The following is a 21,997-nucleotide window of genomic DNA, read 5'->3' as shown; positions in this document are numbered from 1 at the left end:
AGCTACAAAGGGGAAATATACTGCCAGTAAGAGAAAATTTACTTCTCCACCAAATTATGAGCGAAAAGCAAAAAATACCAACTTGGAGGTGATTAACCTGTCCACTTATCCCCTATCTGAGACCCAATCCGAGGTGCTTAAACTCGGCCTTAGCTTTGTTCCGTCTAATCGGTTTGATTTTTTCACAGCTCTAAAGGACACGCATCTGTTCTGCCGAAAGCTTCTTCTTAAGAAACTGCATGGTCAGAGAAACGCTGGTTCTGATTCATCTGATGATGCGGAGGCCTCGGCATTATCTGCCTTGGAGGATCTACTTAGAGAACAACAGCCTGACCATATAGGTAATTTTCCAACGTCGATTGTGCCCAGATCTGTCGCCTTCCCCCCCTTGTCTCTATGCCCTCAAGTGGATATCTTCTGCAGATTGGTCACTGAGGATCTTATGAAGATACCCAGAAACCTATATAGAGACAATCTGACTCCGGATCAGAGGAGGGCATTGGAGGAGCTACAATCCCTGGATACAGTGGTCATTAAACCAGCAGACAAGGGGGGGAACGTGGTAATCTGGCCAATTGAAAAATACGAAAAAGAGGCCTTTAGGCAGCTCAGAAACAAAGACACATATAGAGCTTTGACTCAGAACCCTACTCAAATATTTATGAGGAAATTAGAGCAGATTGTGGCACCAGCCTATGAGCTGGGCATTATTCCCAAAAAAGTATTGGATGGTCTGATGCCAAAGTTTCCCAGGGTTGCCACCTTCTATATCCTGCCCAAAATACATAAGGACGCTGTTAATCCTCCGGGCCGACCTATTGTCTCTGGCATAGGAGGGCTATGTGAAAATGTTTGTAAGTTTATTGATTTTTATTTAAAGACACTGGTGGAAACCTTGCCCTCCTATGTCAGAGACACTACGGATGTATTGAGGAGGGTCGACGGACTGTCCCTGGAGGAGGGTATGCTCTTGGTCACAATCGATATAGAGTCTCTCTATACATCTATAAGACACGAAGATGGTTTGAGAGCTGCCCGCTTCTTCCTCGAGACCACCAACTGGGATGGCCATTTTGTGGAATTTATTTTGGAGTTGTTGGAATTTGTTTTAAGTCACAATTTTTTTGTGTTCAAAGACAGATTTTATTTACAGACACAGGGTACGGCAATGGGCGCGGCATGTGCCCCGTCGTATGCTAATTTATTTTTGGGGTTTTGGGAACGACACATCTTTCAGGGCGACGGGGCGCATGCCGCGGACCCGGTGTTGGGCTGGTTTCGCTACATCGATGATGTGCTCATGATTTGGCACGGTGGCGAGACCAGCCTAACCAAGTTCATGCAGGAACTCAATAACAACAACTTTAATTTGAAATTCACGTACACCTGGCATAAGAGGAAGATTGATTTTTTAGACATTACTTTACATGTAGCCGAGGATGGATCCATTGAGACTGACTTATATAGAAAAGAGACATCTGTCAACTCTTTGTTGCATGCCTCGTCGGCACACAATTATTCAGTTATTAAGGCCATCCCAGTTGGTCAGTTCTTGAGGAACAGGCGGGTTTGCTCTACGGAGGCCCGATTTGAAGGGCAGTCCGTCGCCCTAACGGAACGGTTTTTGGCCCGGGGATACAGTCGTCGTAGTATTAAGGCAGGATATAGACGGGCTAGGTCGTCACGTCGTGGCGACCTACTACTTCAAACTGAACCAAAGAAATCAACTCATGACTCCGTGGTTAGGTTTATCTCAACTTCAAATTGTCGCTGGGACCTGATCCGGGAGAGTCTGAAGAGACACTGGCCAATTCTTATGACGGATAATGTCTTGGCTTCACAACTCACCCAGTCTCCCCTCATGACACAACGCAGGGGGAGAAACCTGAGAGACAACCTGGTGAAAAGTCACTATGTGGCAAAGACCAGGAGTTTATTTGGCACAGGTGACCTAAGACAAGGCTGCTTCCCCTGCGGTTCATGTGTCGCGTGTCCTAACATCCTTAGATGTGGGGCCTTCAAAACATCTGATGGGAGCAGGGAATTCAAAATCCGGGAATATATATCCTGTAATACTACATTTGTGATATATTACGCTACATGTCCCTGCTCCCTCATATATGTGGGCCTCACATCTAGGGAACTTAAGGTTAGGACGCGCGAACATGTACGGGACATTGTGGCTGGGAAGGAGGCCATAGACATATCTAGCTTAAAAACTTTACCTAGGCACTTTCGACTGTACCACCGCTCCGATCCCACTGGCCTTAAAGTGAGGGGCATTGATAGGGTTCATGGTGGTGTCAGGGGTGGCAATATGGCTAAAATCCTGGCACAGCGTGAATGCAAGTGGATTGTCACCCTTGACACCATCACCCCTAAAGGACTTAATGAACAATTGAGCTTTGCCCCTTTCCTTTGATTTGATTTGATCTATCTATTCAGTCTGGGCTGGCCATTTTTGTTTTGTTTGTGGGGTTTTTTCGTCCGTCCTGTGTGGCCTACCTATAATGGGATTTATTTGCTCTGCTCCTCTCTTATGTAGGATAATCTGGGTCCCCATACTCTTCTTCTTTTAATTGTTTTGTTTTCTTTGTGTGTGTTTTAATTCTATTTTTTATTTCTTAGTTATAGATTGATATAACAACCAAGTCGTCTGATGTCCTCTACCGGCGCTGGCCTTCCTCTCTTGGGTTCTAGATATGGATGCCTGAAGATTGTAATGAGACACATATCTCTTCAATGTCCCACGTTATTAATATGCACTCTTTGTCATGTTAAATCTATTTCATGTATTTTTTACACATGATCTTGTACACAATTTTTATACAATGGTGTAGCTAAAATCACTGCTAGATTGCACTGTATATAATTGGCACTACGTTAATTGGATTTTATATTAACACATGAATATGTTTGCACATGCAGCGCTCATTGGTTATGACCGCTGATATGTGCCATGGATTTTATCATTAGCACTAGGTAATTTTTTACCCATCACCTTGGTATTCTCATTAATATGGCCGCGCCCAGTGGGCTTCTCTAACATGGCCGCCGTGTGTGCGCGTGCGCGTTGGGCGCCTTTTTCACTGTTCCCCTCTGGTGGCTATCAGTAACTGCGGGGCGCACATTCTATGACGTCACATGGCGGTTTTCCGCTTCATGTGCGCCCTGCAATGACGGCCAGTGGGAGTGGATGGTGTGGCGCTCCGGTGCGCACGCGCTGAACACCGGTGACACTTCCGGTTTGCTTGTTATATATAGACACAGGAGACAGAGGAACAAAGTAACCCTGTTGATAAAGCTAATCCGCAAAACGCGCGTCCGGGGCCGCCGGGTAAAACGCAGGCTACTCCCCCTATACGAAATATGGGTAAGTGCATGATGGTGGTGATTTAATGGCATGTGCGGATCCCTGTATGTATGCATATAATCAATTTGGATACGGCGTATGACGCTATGAGTGATTATGGGACCCTGCAGACTGCCTCGCTTTTGTATATTTGCACCTGATACCCATATTATGGGATGTATTATGTGACCTGCTTTTTGTCCGGCATACCGTGATGTTTTCCCCTGACACCTTTGTATTCTAAGTGTATATGGTTTACCGCATGTATACATTTGATGGTTTCTGACCTGCTTTGATCTACTTTTGATATTTCTTATTGTGTAGTTTGTGTAATAAAGTTTGCTACGGCTTTTTAATATGATATTCTGGACTTTGATACTCCTTTTCTTCCTGTTTGTATCTACCTGGAGTTGTCCATTTAACCAGACACCTATTTGGTGTCTTGGGAAGGGTAGATGCCCTAAAATATATGAGTTATTGGTGCCTTCTGATTATATATATACATGGCTGCTATATACTACGTGGGCAGTACTATATACTACATGGCTGCTATATACTACGTGGGCAGTACTATATACTACATGGCTGCTATACACTATGTGGACAGTACTATATACTACATGGCTGCTATATACTACGTGGGTAGTACTATATACTACATGGCTGCTATATACTACGTGGGCAGTACTATATACTACATGGCTGCTATATACGTGGGCAGTACTATATACTGCATGGCTGCTATATAGTACTATATACTGCATGGCTGCTATATACTACGTGGACAGTACTATATACTACATGGCTGCTATATACTATGTGGGCAGTACTATATACTACATGGCTGCTATATACTACGTGGACAGTACTATATACTACATGGCTGCTATATACTACGTGGGTAGTACTATACACTACATGGCTGCTACAGTGGGGCAAAAAAGTATTTAGTCAGTCAGCAATAGTGCAAGTTCCACCACTTAAAAAGATGAGAGGCGTCTTTCAATTTACATCATAGGTAGACCTCAACTATGGGAGACAAACTGAGAAAAAAAAATCCAGAAAATCACATTGTCTGATTTTTTAACAATTTATTTGCATATTATGGTGGAAAATAAGTATTTGGTCAGAAACAAAATTTCATATCAATACTTTGTAATATATCCTTTGTTGGCAATGACAGAGGTCAAACGTTTTCTGTAAGTCTTCACAAGGTTGCCACACACTGTTGTTGGTATGTTGGCCCATTCCTCCATGCAGATCTCCTCTAGAGCAGTGATGTTTTTGGCTTTTCGCTTGGCAACACGGACTTTCAACTCCCTCCAAAGGTTTTCTATAGGGTTGAGATCTGGAGACTGGCTAGGCCACTGCAGGACCTTGAAATGCTTCTTACGAAGCCACTCCTTCGTTGCCCTGGCGGTGTGCTTTGGATCATTGTCATGTTGAAAGACCCAGCCACGTTTCATCTTCAATGCCCTTGCTGATGGAAGGAGGTTTGCACTCAAAATCTCACGATACATGGCCCCATTCATTATTTCATGTACCCGGATCAGTCGTCCTGGCCCCTTTGCAGAGAAACAGCCCCAAAGCATGATGTTTCCACCACCATGCTTTACAGTAGGTATGGTGTTTGATGGATGCAACTCAGTATTCTTTTTCCTCCAAACACGACAAGTTGTGTTTCTACCAAACAGTTCCAGTTTGGTTTCATCAGACCATAGGACATTCTCCCAAAACTCCTCTGGATCATCCAAATGCTCTCTAGCAAACTTCAGACGGGCCCGGACATGTACTGGCTTAAGCAGTGGAACACGTTTGGCACTGCAGGATCTGAGTCCATGGTGGCGTAGTGTGTTACTTATGGTAGGCCTTGTTACATTGGTCCCAGCTCTCTGCAGTTCATTCACTAGGTCCCCCCGCGTGGTTCTGGGATTTTTGCTCACCGTTCTTGTGATCATTCTGACCCCACGGGGTGGGATTTTGCGTGGAGCCCCAGATCGAGGGAGATTATCAGTGGTCTTGTATGTCTTCCATTTTCTAATTATTGCTCCCACTGTTGATTTCTTCACTCCAAGCTAGTTGGCTATTGCAGATTTAGTCTTCCCAGCCTGGTGCAGGGCTACAATTTTGTTTCTGGTGTCCTTTGACAGCTCTTTGGTCTTCACCATAGTGGAGTTTGGAGTCAGACTGTTTGAGGGTGTGCACAGGTGTCTTTTTATACTGATAACAAGTTTAAACAGGTGCCATTACTACAGGTAATGAGTGGAGGAAAGAGGAGACTCTTAAAGAAGAAGTTACAGGTCTGTGAGACCAGAAATCTTGATTGTTTGTTTCTGACCAAATACTTATTTTCCACCATAATATGCAAATAAATTGTTAAAAAAACAGACAATGTGATTTTCTGGATTTTTTTTTCTCAGTTTGTCTCCCATAGTTGAGGTCTACCTACGATGTAAATTACAGACGCCTCTTATCTTTTTAAGTGGTGGAACTTGCACTATTGCTGACTGACTAATTAATTTTTTGCCCCACTGTATATACTACGTGGGCAGTACTATATACTACATGGCTGCTATACACTACGTGGGCAGTACTATATACTATTTGGCTGCTATATACTACGTGGACAGTACTATATACTACATGGCTGCTATATACTACGTGGACAGTACTATATACTACATGGCTGCTATATACTACCTGGGCAGTACTATATACTACATGGCTGCTATATACTACCTGGGCAGTACTATATATTACATGGCTGCTATATACTACGTGGACAGTACTATATACTACATGGCTGCTATATACTACGTGGGTAGTACTATACACTACATGGCTGCTATATACTACGTGGGCAGTACTATATACTACATGGCTGCTATACACTACGTGGGCAGTACTATATACTACTTGGCTGCTATATACTACGTGGACAGTACTATATACTACATGGCTGCTATATACTACGTGGACAGTACTATATACTACATGGCTGCTATATACTACGTGGGTAGTACTATATACTACATGGCTGCTATATACTACGTGGACAGTACTATATACTACATGGCTGCTATATACTACGTTGGCAGTACTATATACTACATGGCTGCTATATACTACGTGGGCAGTACTATATACTACATGGCTGCTATATACTACGTGGGTAGTACTATATACTACATGGCTGCTATATACTACGTGGGTAGTACTATATACTACATGGCTGCTATATACTACGTGGACAGTACTATATACTACATGGCTGCTATATACTACGTGGGCAGTGTTATATACTACATGGCTGCTGTATACTACGTGGCCTGTGTTAGATACTGCGTGGGTTGCGTTATATACAACGCATCGGGTATTCTACAATATGTATGTATGTATGTATATAGCAGCCACATACTATATAGCACAGGCCACGTAGTATATAGGAGCCATGTAGTATATAGCAGACAAATACTACGTGACCTGTGCTATATACTATGTGGCTGCTATATACATACATATTCTAGAATAACCGATGCATTAGAATCGGGCCACCATCTAGTATTAGTTATATTCTTGTACATTGGGAGCAGTATTATAGTAGTTATATTCTTGTACATAGGGGGCAGTATTATAGTAGTTATATTCTTGTACATAGGGGCAGTATTATAGTAGTTATATTCTTGTATATAGGAGCAGTATTATAGTAGTTATATTCTTGTACATAAGGGCAGTATTATAGTAGTTATATTCTTGTACATAGGGAGCAGTATTATAGTAGTTATATTCTTGTACATAGGGGCAGTATTATAGTAGTTATATTCTTGTACATAGGAGCAGTATTATAGTAGTTATATTCTTGTACATAGGGGCAGTATTATAGTAGTTATATTCTTGTACATAGGAGCAGTATTATAGTAGTTATATTCTTGTATATAGGAGCAGTATTATAGTAGTTATATTCTTGTACATAGGGGCAGTATTATAGTAGTTATATTCTTGTACATAGGGAGCAGTATTATAGTAGTTATATTCTTGTACATAGGGGCAGTATTATAGTAGTTATATTCTTGTACATAGGGGCAGTATTATAGTAGTTATATTCTTGTACATAGGAGCAGTATTATAGTAGTTATATTCTTGTACATAAGGACAGTATTATAGTAGTTATATTCTTGTACATAGGGAGCAGTATTATAGTAGTTATATTCTTGTACATAGGAGCAGTATTATAGTAGTTATATTCTTGTACATAGGGGCAGTATTATAGTAGTTATATTCTTGTACATAGGGAGCAGTATTATAGTAGTTATATTCTTGTACATAGGAGCAGTATTATAGTAGTTATATTCTTGTACATAGGGTGCAGTATTATAGTAGTTATATTCTTGTACATAGGGAGCAGTATTATAGTAGTTATATTCTTGTACATAGAATTAAAGCAACACCAGCATTTTTCAAGTGTGTGGACTTTCTAATGATTTCCTCAACAGGTCTAACTCCTTAATTTGGTTATATGAGAAAGTATACAGTAGCTGATTTCTTATAGAAACAGCTATTTTTGTCTATGGGCTTGTCTGATATTGCACTTTGGTCTCAGTTATATGAATGGAGAGGAGCTGTAATATCGCACTCATGAAGAGGAATGGTGCGGTTTCTGAAAAAAAGCAGTCATTTTTTGTAGTCTCACACCACTGCTATAACCATCCGGTTAATGAGATACCCAATGAGTGTGGTTACTTTTAGACCCTTTCCCAATACCTAGGCGATATCTACACCACAGCAGTAGAGGAGCTGATATCCCTCCAGACATCATTTACTACTCACCCAGCCATGACGATAAAAAAATCCAGTCTGTTCCACGTGTCTCCCAGGTAGCACTTCTGCCCAAAGATGCCCAATGCTATCATCTTAATGACCATTTCCACCGCAAAGAAAGCGAAGATGAAGCCATCAAATGCCTGGGGCAGAAGAGAAAGACAAATCCATATTACCATTGATTCAATTTACTTCTAGAAGACCGACTTGTGTTATTTGCTATGAGACGGATACACCTGCACGGCCCAGTGCACCCATCACACCGCAGGCAGATGACCATTAGGAGCAGATTGCATGTCGGGTCCTGTGTGCGTCTCCTCTCTGCTGGTGGTGATTGCGAACATGAATGAGAATGGGGCCACGGCACACAAGATTTGGACATAGAAGTTGAGGCGCCTTTTAACTTCCTAAAGTAACAGCTAAGTAACCAGTAAGGTGTCATATACACTCCCTAGTGATCCGAGACCCCAAAAATATGTGACCATTCAGTGATCCTTTTGCTTCCACTCTTTTCTTCCTTCCTTTTTTCCCTTTCTCTTCCTTCCATCTACTCTCTTTCTTCCTCCTTTTTTCCCCTTTTCCAATCCTTGTTTCCTTTTTTTCCCTTTCTTTCATTAGTTTCCATTGCTTTCCACTTCTTTAATTTTATTAAGTCCTTTCCTCTTCCTTTTTTTTACCATTTTCCCCCTTCCTTCCTTTTTCTCCTTCCGTGCTTTCTCTCTGTTCTTTCCTTTTTCTTTCCCAGTTTTTATCTTACTGTTCCTGTACCCTTCCTTCCTTTTTCATTCCTTTCCTCGTCTCCTCTTCTTTCCTTTCTTGTTTCCTTCCCCTTTTTTGTTCCTTTCCATAGCTCTCCATTCTTTCTTCTTTCTCCTTTATTTTTTGTTTCTTTCCCCTTGCTTCCTATTTTGCTTCTTTTCCCTTCCTTCCTTCCTTCTTTCTTTCATTACTTCCTTTCTTTTCCATTCTTTATTTTTCTGCTCCTTTACCATTCCTTTCTTTCCTTTTCTATTTTTCCTTTTGTTTCTTTATCCTTCCCTACTTCCTTGTTTCTTTCCCATTCCTTCCTTGTTCCTTTCCTGTTCTCATTCCTCCCTTTCTTGATTCCTTCCTTCCTTTTCCATTCTTTAATTTTCTGTTCCTTTAACCTTCCTTTCTTTTTCGTTTCCTTCCTTTCTTGATTCTTTCTCCTTCCTCCCTGTTCTCCTTCCTTCCTTTTCTTAATTCCTTCCTTCCTTTTCCCCTTCCCTAATTTCCTATTTATTTCCTCTTCCTTCCTGTTCCCCTTCCTTTCACTTTCTTCGTTCCTTTTCTCAGCTTTTCTTTGTTCTTTCCTTTCTTGCCAAGTTGACTGTTCATCCTACATTGATTTTTCCTACACTTTATAGAATTGTCTGTTTTTCACCGGCGCTCGTTACGTTTCCGCCAGTTCCACTTTCTGATCGACTTTCTTGCTACAGAGACTCTTGTAGTAATACAGTGTTTCCCTGCACTGCCGCCGGCTGGAGGTGACATTATTAGTGACTCATCCTGGATATGAGGATCGCCACAATCCTGGAGTAGAGACACAGACTGGATAATCATTCTATATATCTACAAGACCATAGAAAATCCTCCCCGCCCACGAGGTGCCACATTCACGGTATAAACCTCAGAGCTGTATACATTATAGGGGCCTGCACCCATAAACCAAAAGATTAGGTGCTGTCCTGCCTTAACCACTCACAAAATTACATTGGTGAGGTTTCAGAATGATCTGACCCTTTGGCACTGCTTAGAGATTTCAGCGCCAAGAGCCATAGGTTGGCATTTTACTTAGAATATTCTGCTTTAGCAAGAGGAATCTCTGAGCAGTGCCAAAGTGTTTGATCCCTTCATAGAGCCCTATCATAATGGAAATTTCTGGTGGTCCCAGGTCACACACTTTACATATGTCATCTATAGAAATATTAAACCGTTTGGCACTATGCAGAGATTTCTCTTACTGGAAATCTGACATAAAATGTAAAATTAGGGAGCCTTTCAATAATTAAAAAATAACTTCTTTTAGAATATACAGTATTGTGCTGAATTATTTATGAGTAGAGATATCTGTGCCGTGCCAAAGGGCATGATCTCTCTATAGAGTCCTATATGCAAGTAAGAAGATGGCAGGGATAAAGTGTATGATTTGGATCTTATACTAATTTCCAAAAGGAAAGTGATCGGATCCTTTGGCACCGCTTAGAGATTTCTGTTACTCAAAGATCAACACAACACTCCTAGCAATGTGTCATTTAGAGCAATGGCTCTTAGCCCAGAAATCTCTAAGTAGTGCCAAAAGGTCTGATTTTTCAACAGAGATCTATAATTATGGAAATCATATTCACACTTGCGTCTCGAACTCCGTAGAGTTCGGAACCTTTGGCACGGCACAGAATCAAGCATGAAGACTCCTTTGCTTAAAATATAACGTCAGATTTTTGGTAAGAGGAACCTAAGAGCAGTGCAAAATGGTCTGATCTCTTTTTAGACTTTGAAGACGACATTGGTATTTTTACCAGCGCTTAGGACTCTTTAGAGAGTTTAGACCCTTTGGTACCGCTTAGAGAGTTCTGAGATAAGATTGATAAATCTGAAGTCACCTTTATCTTTATGTGTATGATCTGGAACTGCCACTAATTGAAAGAATTAAGGAGATTGTAGAGCGATCGAAACCCTTTGGCACTGCTCGGAGAGATTTTAATTTAAGGTTAATCGATTGGCTTGTAATTTGATGTCATATTTCCAGTAAATGGAAATCGCTGAAAAGCTCCAAAAAGTCTGATAGACACGTGAAGACCCCACTTCATTCACCAGTAAAAGAAATCTCTGAGCAGTATCAAAGGGTCTGATGTCCCTAGAGCGTGACAATGACACTGTAGAAGCGACTGATTTTTCACCACTGCTAATTTCCAAAATGATAGAGCTGTGAAGATAGATCAGACCCTTTGGCACTGCTTAGAGATTTCAGACTTTTAGTTTTTTTTTATCTAAAGGCCTTTTCTCGAATGATTTTAGGTAATATTTCCAGTAAAAGAAATCTCTGAGCAGCGCCAAAGGGTTTGATGTCTCCATAGACACATGTGAAGATAATACCGAGGAAGTTTTTTAACGAAGACCAACACTAATTTCCAATTTTTTATTTTTTTTTCTTACCCTTTGGCACTGCTCGGCATTTCTTTTCTTTTTTTTTTTACTAGAAATATGACATCAAATTCTAAGCAAAGGGACATTCAGATCAATTTGTCATAACTTTAATGTCAGTTTTCCGGTAAAAGAAACCTCTAAGTAGTGCCAAAGGGTCTGATTTTCAGAATGAATGGGGTTCTATAAAAATAATTAGACCCTTTGGTGCCGTACTGAGATTTCAAAGCTAAGAGTCATTGATAAGAATTTTTAATGGTAGAAATCTCTGGGTCACGCCAAAGGGCTTTAGGCTTTTTGCAGATGCGAATGGCTCAGATCACCTGTGTCTATGAAGATCAGTTTTAGTGGATTTCCCCTTTAATCCCGGAAGGATGACATGATCACTATACGCAGTGATACATGGTAGCACTGCATGCCGTAGCGCGGTATCTCAGGTCGGCGGCATCGTGCAGCACGCTAACAATATTTCCGTGTTTTCTTCGCCATGATTACCGCTGTCTGCGTGAACTTTCAATCCTTCTTGAAAGCAGCTGCCAAAAAACACGCTGTGATGTGAACTGTCGAGGCGGCTGCCAGGAGTCCCGGCTCCCTTTGTCCTACGCTTTTTTTTTCTTTCAGAAATGGAATATATTTAGCCCGGTCGTGCCGCATGACGACAGCCGGCGAAAATGTGAACATGCTAACCAGTGAGCGCAGAGCAGCACAATGACAGTTTAATTCGCCCTGTAATACCAGTCTGTATAGACCAGAGGACAAACGACTGGTTTATAGATTTACTGTAGAGATGTAGCAGAGCTGAGTTTGTCATACGCAGCAGAGTCGAGATCACTTGATGCAGCAGATCGGCAGAGTTGGAATTTTTCAAATACAGCAGAGCTGAGATTGTTAGAAGTATCAGAGATGGGGTTTTTCAAGTAGCAGAGAAGAGTTTGTCAGACCGAGCAGTGACGTAGCATTCGGAGGCCTAAGAGGTGGTTGCTCACATTTTTTTGCATACTAGGTGTTACTAGTTTCTATGCTGAGTTCAGCAGACGAGATGAGTTTGACATTGGCGGCGGCGCTCTACATGGGCTCTCAGTGTGGTGAAGTGAGCTTTGACGTCTTGGTCGCCCTCCATGCAGAGCGCAGCAGCCAATGGCAAGCTCATCTCAAATGCTGAGTCCTGGAAAGGAATGGGTGGAAACCATCCCCCAAAAAAAGAAAAGGCAGTGATGCCTAAAATTCTACGCCCCAATAAAATTTGAGCGACCGCACTTTTCGTCCCCCTAATACCATACCACTTCTGTATCCAAGAAACTCTGCTGCGCTACTCTAGCATCCAATCTCTGCTGCATGTGACTGCTGCTCTCCGCACAGACAGCGACTGAGATGATAGAGGCTCCGTGCTCCCCAGCAGCTCTCTGACTCTTTCACTTGTAATTTTGTGAGAGACAAGACGGAGACCTGCTGGGAGAGCTGTCCTAAATAAAAAAAAAAGTGTCTGCTGTAAAAAGAAACATTAACATTATAATAAATGTTATGTTTTTGCACATTTTTTTCCATTGTTTAAGTAACTGGTATTAGTGTTAGGGCTAGGGTATTAGGGCTAGGTTTAGTGTTAGGGCTAGGGTAAGTATTAGGGCTAGGTTTAGTGTTAGGGCTATGACTAGTGTTAGGGCTAAGGTAAGTATTAGGGTAAGTTTTAGGGTTAGAGTAAGTATTAGGGCTAGGTTTAGTGTTACGGCTAGGGTAAGTATTAGGGCTAGGTTTAGTGTTAGAGCTAGTGTAAGTATTAGGGCTAGGGTTAGTGTTACGGCTAGGGTAAGTATTAGGGCTAGGTTTAGTGTTAGAGCTAGTGTAAGTATTAGGGCTAGGTTTAGTGTTACGGCTAGGGTAAGTATTAGGGCTAGGTTTAGTGTTAGAGCTAGTGTAAGTATTAGGGCTAGGGTTAGTGTTACGGCTAGGGTAAGTATTAGGGCTAGGTTTAGTGTTAGAGCTAGTGTAAGTATTAGGGCTAGGTTTAGTGTTAGAGCTAGTGTAAGTATTAGGGCTAGGTTTAGTGTTAGAGCTAGTGTAAGTATTAGGGCTAGGTTTAGTGTTAGAGCTATGATTAGTGTTAAGGCTAAGATAAGTATTAGGGTAAGTTTTAGGGTTAGCGTAACTATTAGGGCTAGGTTTAGTGTTACGGCTAGGGTAAATATTAGGGCTAGGTTTAGTGTTATAGCTAGGGTAAGTATTAGGGCTAGGATTAGTGTTAGGGCTAAGGTAAGTATTAGGTTAGTGTTAGGGTTAGTATTAGGGCTAGGGTTAGTGTTAGGGCTAGGGTAAGTATTAGGACAAGGTTTAGTGTTAAGGTAAGTATTAGGGCTAGGTTTAGTGTTAGGGTAAGTATTAGGGCTAGGTTTAGTTTTAGGGTTAACGTAAGTATTAGGGCTAGGTTTAGTGTTGGGCTAGGGTAAGTATTAGGGCTAGATTTAGTGTTAGAGCTATGATTAGTGTTAAGGCTAAGGTAAGTATTAGGGTAAGTTTTAGGGTTAGCGTAACTATTAGGGCTAGGTTTAGTGTTACGGCTAGGGTAATTATTAGGGCTAGATTTAGTGTTAGAGCTATGATTAGTGTTAGGGCTAAGGTAAGTATTAGGGTTAGGGTAAGTTTTAGGGTTAGAGTAAGTATTAGGGCTAGGTTTAGTGTTACGGCCAGGGAAAGTATTAGAGCTAGGTCTAGTGTTAGAGCTAGGGTAAGTATTAGTGCTAGGGTTAGTGTTAGGGCTAGGATTAGTGTTAGGGCTAAGGTAAGTTTTAGGTTTAGGGTAAGTATTAAGGCTAGGGTTAGTGTTAGGGCTAGAGTAAGTATTAGGGCTGTTTAGTGTTAGGGCTAGGGTATTAGGGCTAGGCTTAGTGTTAGAGCTAGGGTATTAGGGTTAGTGTTAGGGCTAGGGTATTAGGGCTAGGTTTAGTGTTAGAGCTAGGGTAAGTATTAGGGCTAGGATTAGTGTTAGGGCTATGACTAGTGTTAGGGCTAAGGTAAGTATTAGGGTAAGTTTTAGGGTTAGAATAAGTATTAGGGCTAGGTTTAGTGTTATAGCTAGGGTAAGTATTAGGGCTAGGATTAGTGTTAGGGCTAAGGTAAGTATTAGGTTTAGTGTTAGGGTTAGTATTAGGGCTAGGGTTAGTGTTAGGGCTAGGGTAAGTATTAGGGCTAGGTTTAGTGTCATGGCAAGGGTAAGTATTAGGTTTAGTGTTAGGGTTAGTATTAGGGCTAGGGTTAGTGTTAGGGTAAGTATTAGGGCTAGGGTTAGTGCTAGGATTAGTGTTAAGGATAGTGTTAGAGCTAGGTTTAGTGCTAGGGCTAAGATAAGTATTAGGGCCAGGGTTAGGGTAAGTTTTAGGGTTAGGGTAAGTATTAGGGCTAGGGCTAGTGTTAGGGCTAGGGTAAGTATTAGGGCTAGATTTAATGTTAGGGCTAGGATAAGTATTAGGGCTAGGTTTAGTGTTAGGGCTATGATTAGTCTTAGGGTTAATGTAAGTATTATGGCCAGAGTTAGGGTAAATTTTAGGGTCAGAGTAAGTATTAGGGCTAGGTTTAATGTTAGGGCTAGGGTAAGTATTAGGGCTAGGTTTAGTGTTAGAACTAGGGTAAGTATTAGGGCTAGGGATAGTGTTATGGCTAGGATTAGTGTTAGGGCTTAGGTAAGTATTAGGGCTAGGGTTAGGGTAAGTATTAGGGCTAGGGTTAGTGTTAGGGCTAGGTTAAGTATTAGAGCTAGGTTTAGTGTTAGAGCTAGGGGAAGTATTAGGGCTAGGGTTAGTGTTAGGGCTAGGATTATTTTTAGTGCTAAGGTAAGTATTAGGGTTAGTGTAAGTCTTAGGGTTAGCGTAAGTATTAGGGCTAGGGTTGGTGTTAGGGCTAGAATTAGTATTAGGGCTAGGGTTGGTGTTAGGGCTAGAATTAGTATTAGGGCTAAGATAAATGTTAGGGCTAGGGATAGGGTTAGGGTAAGGGTTACTGTTAGGGCTAGAATTAGAATTAGGGCTAGAATTAGCATTAGGGCTAAGATAAATATTAGGGATAGGGTTAGGGTAAGTATTATTATTAGGTTTAGTGTTATGGCTATGGTAAGTATTAGGGTTAGTGCTAGGGTTAGTGTGAGGGCTAGCGTAAGTATTAAGGCTAGGATTAGTATTAGGATTAATGTTAATGATAGTGTTAGAGATAGGTTTATTGTTAGGGCTAGTGTTGAGGATGTGGTTAGTACTAGGGCCAGGGCTAGTGTTAGAACTATGGTGAGTGCTAAAGCCAGTATAAGAGCTAGGGTTAGGGTTAGCATTAGTTCTAGGTTTCATTTTAGGGCTAGGGTAATAGAACTAGGGTTAGTCTTAGGACTAGGATTAATGTTAGTGTTAGAACTATGGTTAGTGCTAGAGCCAGTATAGGAGCTAGGGTTAGGGTTAGCATTAGGGCTAAGGTTAGAGTAAAGATCAGTATCATACCGGATCAGTGTAGGTGTGCTGTGACTACCAGGTACAGTGGAGCTAAGTATACAAATGCAGCAGAACTAGGATGGTTTGATGTAGCAGAGGTGAGATAGTTAGGTAAAGACAATCTGTGTTTTACAGATGTGTAATAATGACATAAAATTGCTGATTATGATCACATTAGTAGAATTTGGATTGTCATATGCAGCAGAACTGAATTTGTGACGTGCAACACATTCGGCTCTGCTATATCTGTACATTAGCTCAGTGATGACAGACAGGAACAGTAGACTACAGTGACCTTGTGTTACAAAAAATAACCCAAATTAGTGTGAGGGGGACGGTACACGCTGCGCTGTCTAATTACTACACAATACACCCCTGTGATTTGCTGTCAGAGCTGCTCTCAGCCCAATACAGTTACACACAAGGGTACAGCATGATTGATACGAGCGGCGATGGAAAAAAGGGGCGATCACATTTGGATTAGAATGACCTAACCCCAGCCCGCGGCGCACAATTTTTTTTTACGTTTTAGCTTTTGTCACCCCTTCTTCCAAGATATCTTATTAACATAATATCTAAAATAATAATATATATACAATAAAAGATATGGTAATGTTAATAAAAACAAACAATATTAATAATTTAAAAACAGGATAAATTAAAAATAGATATTGATAAAAAAGTTAAAAAAAAAAGTGAAAAAATGTAAAACTAATACAATAAAAATTAATATTAATAAAGAAAAATAAAATGAACATGAATAAAAAAAAACAATAGATACAAAAAAATTAAAATATATAAAAAATATAACACAAAATGTATATTTTTATATCCTAGGAATAAAAAAACAAATAAAAAATATGAAATATTTTAAAATATAATAAAACAAAAATCGATGTTAATAAAAAAAAAAGTTAAAAAAGACAAATAGAATACAATAAAAAGTGATATTAATTCAAAAATGGAAATAAAAATGAATATGAATAAAAAAAATAATAAACTGATGCAAAAATAAAAGAAAATATATCACAAAAACTTTTTTTTTTTTTCATTCCCTGTGGGAAAATGAACTTGTGATTGTTTAATTGCAAGAATATTGCAGTATACAGTGAAAATGAGGGTAGCCTAAGAAGCCCTGCCAATTCTGGCACCCACCGTGCATGGCGTGGGATGGGGGTCCACATAATGGACCATCTGCGCAGCTTTGGTCTTCATCTGACATCATGTGACTGCATGGATATGGAGACACCGTGTAGGCCTCATTTTTCAAATCTGTCATTGTTGCCCATAGCAACCAATCACAGCGCAGTTTACATTTTACCCGAGATGTTTGAAAAATGAAAGCTGAGCTCTGATTGGTTGCTAGAGGCAACAAAGACGGTAAAGCTTTTAGAGCGTTTTGATAAATGAGGCCTTCTACGTGAGAAAGCGACAAGGTCCGCGAATCCGCAGTCAGAGTCTGGGGACCCAATCGGTGCCCATTACGAGGAGCGTCTGTTTCAATAAACTTTATTTACAATAATCCAGACATCCTCTTAATTGTCGTTTAATGGCGCCGTCTTTGTGGAGAATATTCCCTGTGATTCCGCGACACGTTCTGCCACTAAATGAAAACTCGGTCGTATCCTTAATTTATGGTTCCGCAGAGAGCCGCCATAACGTAGAAGAATATGGTCTGCGTCCAGGAATATATGGCCGCTCTGCAGCCGCACTTCACAAGCTTGTAATAGCCGTACAGATACAGCAGAGCTGAGTATGTAACGTGCTGTATTTCCGTCATGCGCAGTGATATATATATATATATATATGGGCTTACCCTGCAGTCCTATGTAAGAACAATATACTAGTCAGTTCTGCTACATTACAAAATCAGCTCTGCTATTTCTGTACAAGATCCTGCCATAAAAGTGCGCTGACTGGAACAGAACAGGTCAATTTCTTAATTTTTTTTTTAATTGTCCCTCTCGAGGTCTGGGTTGCATGGGGCTGCTTGTTCGGTGTCTGGAGGATTGTTTGCTGTTAATAATATATAAAGCTGCGTTCTATTTCTGTATGGGATTAAAATATCAATTCAGCTTCCACCAGATTTGTTCCGGAGATTCTGCAGTTGTTTTGACAGTAGTCGCACGTGTACCTGAGGAATCCACAGATAGGAGACAGATAGTAATGCACATTGTAAATTCAGGAGCAGAATAGTGAGCGCAGCTCTGGAGTATAATACAGGATCAGTACTGTAATGTATGTACACAGTGACTGCACCAGCAGAATAGTGAGTGCAGCTCTGGAGTATAATACAGGATGTAACTCAGGATCAGTAATGTAATGTATGTACACAGTGATTGCACCAGCAGAATAGTGAGTGCAGCTCTGGAGTATAATACAGGAGGTAACTCAGGATCAGTAATGTAATGTACACAGTGACTGCACCAGCAGAATAGTGAGTTCAGCTCTGGAGTATAATACAGGATGTAACTCAGGATCAGTAATGTAATGTATGTACACAGTGACTGCACCAGCAGAATAGTGAGTGCAGCTCTGGAGTATAATACAGGATGTAACTCAGGATCAGTAATGTAATGTATGTACACAGTGACTGCACCGGCAGAATAGTGAGTGCAGCTCTGGGGTATAATACAGAATGTAACTCAGGATCAGTAATGTAATGTATATACACAGTGACTGCACCAGCAGAATAGTGAGTGCAGCTCTGGAGTATAATACAGGAGGTAACTCAGGATCAGTAATGTAATGTATGTACAGTGACTGCACCAGCAGAATAGTGAGTGCAGCTCTGGAGTATAATACAGGATGTAACTCAGGATCAGTAATGTAATGTATGTACACAGTGACTGCACCAGCAGAATAGGGAGTTCAGCTCTGGAGTATAATACAGGATGTAACTCAGGATCAGTAATGTAATGTATGTACACAGTGACTGCACCAGCAGAATAGTGAGTGCAGCTCTGGAGTATAATACAGGATGTAACTCAGGATCAGTAATGTAATGTATGTACACAGTGACTGCACCGGCAGAATAGTGAGTGCAGCTCTGGAGTATAATACAGGATGTAACTCAGGATCAGTAATGTAATGTATGTACACAGTGACTGCACCAGCAGAATAGTGAGTGCAGCTCTGGAGTATAATACAGGATGTAACTCAGGATCAGTAATGTAATGTATATACACAGTGACTGCACCAGCAGAATAGTGAGTGCAGCTCTGGGGTATAATACAGGATGTAACTCAGGATCAGTAATGTAATGTATGTACACAGTGACTGCACCAGCAGAATAGTGAGTGCAGCTCTGGAGTATAATACAGGATGTAACTCAGGATCAGTAATGTAATGTATATACACAGTGACTGCACCAGCAGAATAGTGAGTGCAGCTCTGGGGTATAATACAGGATGTAACTCAGGATCAGTAATGTAATGTATGTACACAGTGACTGCACCAGCAGAATAGTGAGTGCAGCTCTGGAGTATAATACAGGATGTAACTCAGGATCAGTAATGTAATGTATGTACACAGTGACTGCACCAGCATAATAGTGAGTGCAGCTCTGGGGTATAATACAGGATGTAACTCAGGGTCAGTAATGTAATGTATGTACACAGTGACTGCACCAGCAGAATAGTGAGCGCAGCTCTGGGGTATAATAGAGGAGGTAACTCAGGATCAGTAATGTAATGTATGTACACAGTGACTGCACCAGCAGAATAGTGAGTGCAGCTCTGGAGTATAATACAGGGTGTAACTCAGGATCAGTAATGTAATGTATGTACACAGTGACTGCACCAGCAGAATAGTGAGTGCAGCTCTGGAGTATAATACAGGATGTAACTCAGGATCAGTAATGTAATGTATGTACACAGTGACTGCACCGGCAGAATAGTGAGTGCAGCTCTGGAGTATAATACAGGATGTAACTCAGGATCAGTAATGTAATGTATGTACACTGTGACTGCACCAGCAGAATAGTGAGTGCAGCTCTGGAGTATAATACAGATTGTAAGTCAGTCATATATAAAGGTTACTCTTACCTCTAGGATTGTGCATCTCTCTGACAAACAGTCCACATCCTCACAGGGCTGGAACATCCCGAGGGTGACACAATTCAGCAAAATGACCAGCATGCTGATGTGCTCAAACCACGTGGAGAGGAGAAAAGTTAAGGCAAATTTAAGGAAATAGTGGAACACTTTGTATAATTCACCGATGACACAGACACCTGTACATTATTATGGATAAGTAACAAGGACGGAATCACATTAGGAAATCTGGGAAAGTTGGGTGACAGCCTCAGTAGGAGCTGCCATCTTTATTGTTGTCAACCAGCTTTTCCACTTCAAAAGGACGACTGCCGACGTCCCTGGCAAAAGTCTCATGTGACACAGGAGCAGGGGGCTGATAATTGGCTAAATTATTATAAAAGACATGTCAGGACAAAGTATGGAAAATGCAGCTGGAAAAGTGGTGGACACAGGGGAGAGGGAAGGTTTCCATCGAGAAGAAAATATGTTATTATTAGTGTGATGAAGGACAATGCGGCAAGAAAACATGGACACGGGAAATAATGAGGGAAAATATACAGAAGTAGATAGATAGATAGATAGATAGATAGATAGATAGATAGATAGATAGATAGATAATAGATAGATAATAGATGGATAGATAGATAATAGATAGATAATAGATAGATAGATAATAGATAGATGGATAGATAATAAATAGATAGATAGATAGATAGATAATAGATAGATAATAGATAGATAGATAATAGATAGATGGATAGATAATAAATAGATAGATTGATAGATAGATAATAGATAGATAATAGATAGATATAATAGATAGATAGATAATAGATAGATGGATAGATAATAAATAGATAATAGATAGATAGATAGATAATAGATAGATAGATAATAGATAGATGGATAGATAATAAATAGATAATAGATAGATAATAGATAGATAGATAGATAGATAGATAGATAGATAGATAGATAATAGATAGATAGATAATAGATAGATAATAGATAGATAGATAATAGATAGATAGATAATAGATAGATAGATAGATGATAGATAGATAATAGATAGATAGATAATAGATAGATAGATAATAAATAGATAGATAGATAATAGATAGATAATAGACAGATGATAGATCAGGGGTGTCAAACTGCATTCCTCGATGGCTGCAAACAGGTCATGTTTTCAGGATTTCCTTGCATTGCACAGGTGATAATTTAATGACCTGCAGAGAATGATTCCAGCACCTTGAGCAATGCTAAGGAAATCTTGAAAACACGCATGGTCTGAGGCCCTCGAGGAATGCAGTTTGACACCCCTGTGATAGATAGATAATAGATAGATGGATAATAGATAGATGATAGATAATAGATAGATAATAGATAGATAATAGATAGATAGATAATAGAAGATAGATATGTAATAGATAGATAATAGATATATAATACATAGATAGATAATAGATATATAATAGATGATAGATATATAATAGATGATAGATAATAGATAGAAGATAGATAGATAGATAATAGATAGATGATAAATAATAGATAGATAATAGATAAATAGATAGATAATAGATAGATAATAGATGATAGATAGATGGATAATAGATAGATAATAGCTAGATAGATAATAGATAGATGATAGATAATAGATGATAGATAATAGATAAATTAATAGATAGATAATAGATTGATGATAGATAGATAATAGATAGATAATAGATGATAGATAGATGGATAATAGATAGATAATAGCTAGATAGATAATAGATAGATGATAGATAATAGATAGATGATAGATAATAGATAAATTAATAGATAGATAATAGATTGATGATAGATAGATAATAGATAGATGATAGATAATAGATTGATAATAGATAGATAATAGATAGATGGATTTCTCCAGCTCACAATCATATTCTTGCCGAATATAATGCTATATTAGGCGGCTCCTGGGTCACACTAAATCACAGATATTTCCATTTGGGCCGGCAGCAGAATACATAGTGAGAATGATTATATGATTGTAATAAATGTCGCTAATCTGCTTGTTGACTGTTTCCACTTTAAACATTTTTTTCTACATTTCACAGTGTAAAAACTAAACATAAATGAAAAGAAAACAGTTGAAAAACCTCTAAAAAAAAATC

At 39.9% G+C, this 21,997-nt stretch overlaps 1 protein-coding gene across 1 annotated transcript in view; it reads right to left on the bottom strand.

Moving 5' to 3' along the window:
• CACNA1H (calcium voltage-gated channel subunit alpha1 H) overlaps window positions 1–21,997 on the bottom strand; it is a 391,999-nt gene that overhangs the window by 175,807 nt on the left and 194,195 nt on the right. Inside the window, exons 3-4 of the mRNA XM_069734647.1 lie at window positions 19,845–19,956; window positions 8,180–8,313 (exon numbers count right to left, since the gene is read on the bottom strand). Coding sequence (XP_069590748.1) covers window positions 8,180–8,313; window positions 19,845–19,956 — 246 coding nt within the window. The remainder of the gene's footprint in view (window positions 1–8,179; window positions 8,314–19,844; window positions 19,957–21,997) is intronic.

The sequence above is a fragment of the Ranitomeya imitator genome, chromosome 7, assembly GCF_032444005.1.
Source record: "Ranitomeya imitator isolate aRanImi1 chromosome 7, aRanImi1.pri, whole genome shotgun sequence".
In the NCBI taxonomy this organism is placed as follows: Eukaryota; Metazoa; Chordata; class Amphibia; order Anura; family Dendrobatidae; genus Ranitomeya; species Ranitomeya imitator.
Note: the sequence above shows the minus strand (reverse complement) of the source record. Positions and strands in the feature narration are given on the sequence as shown.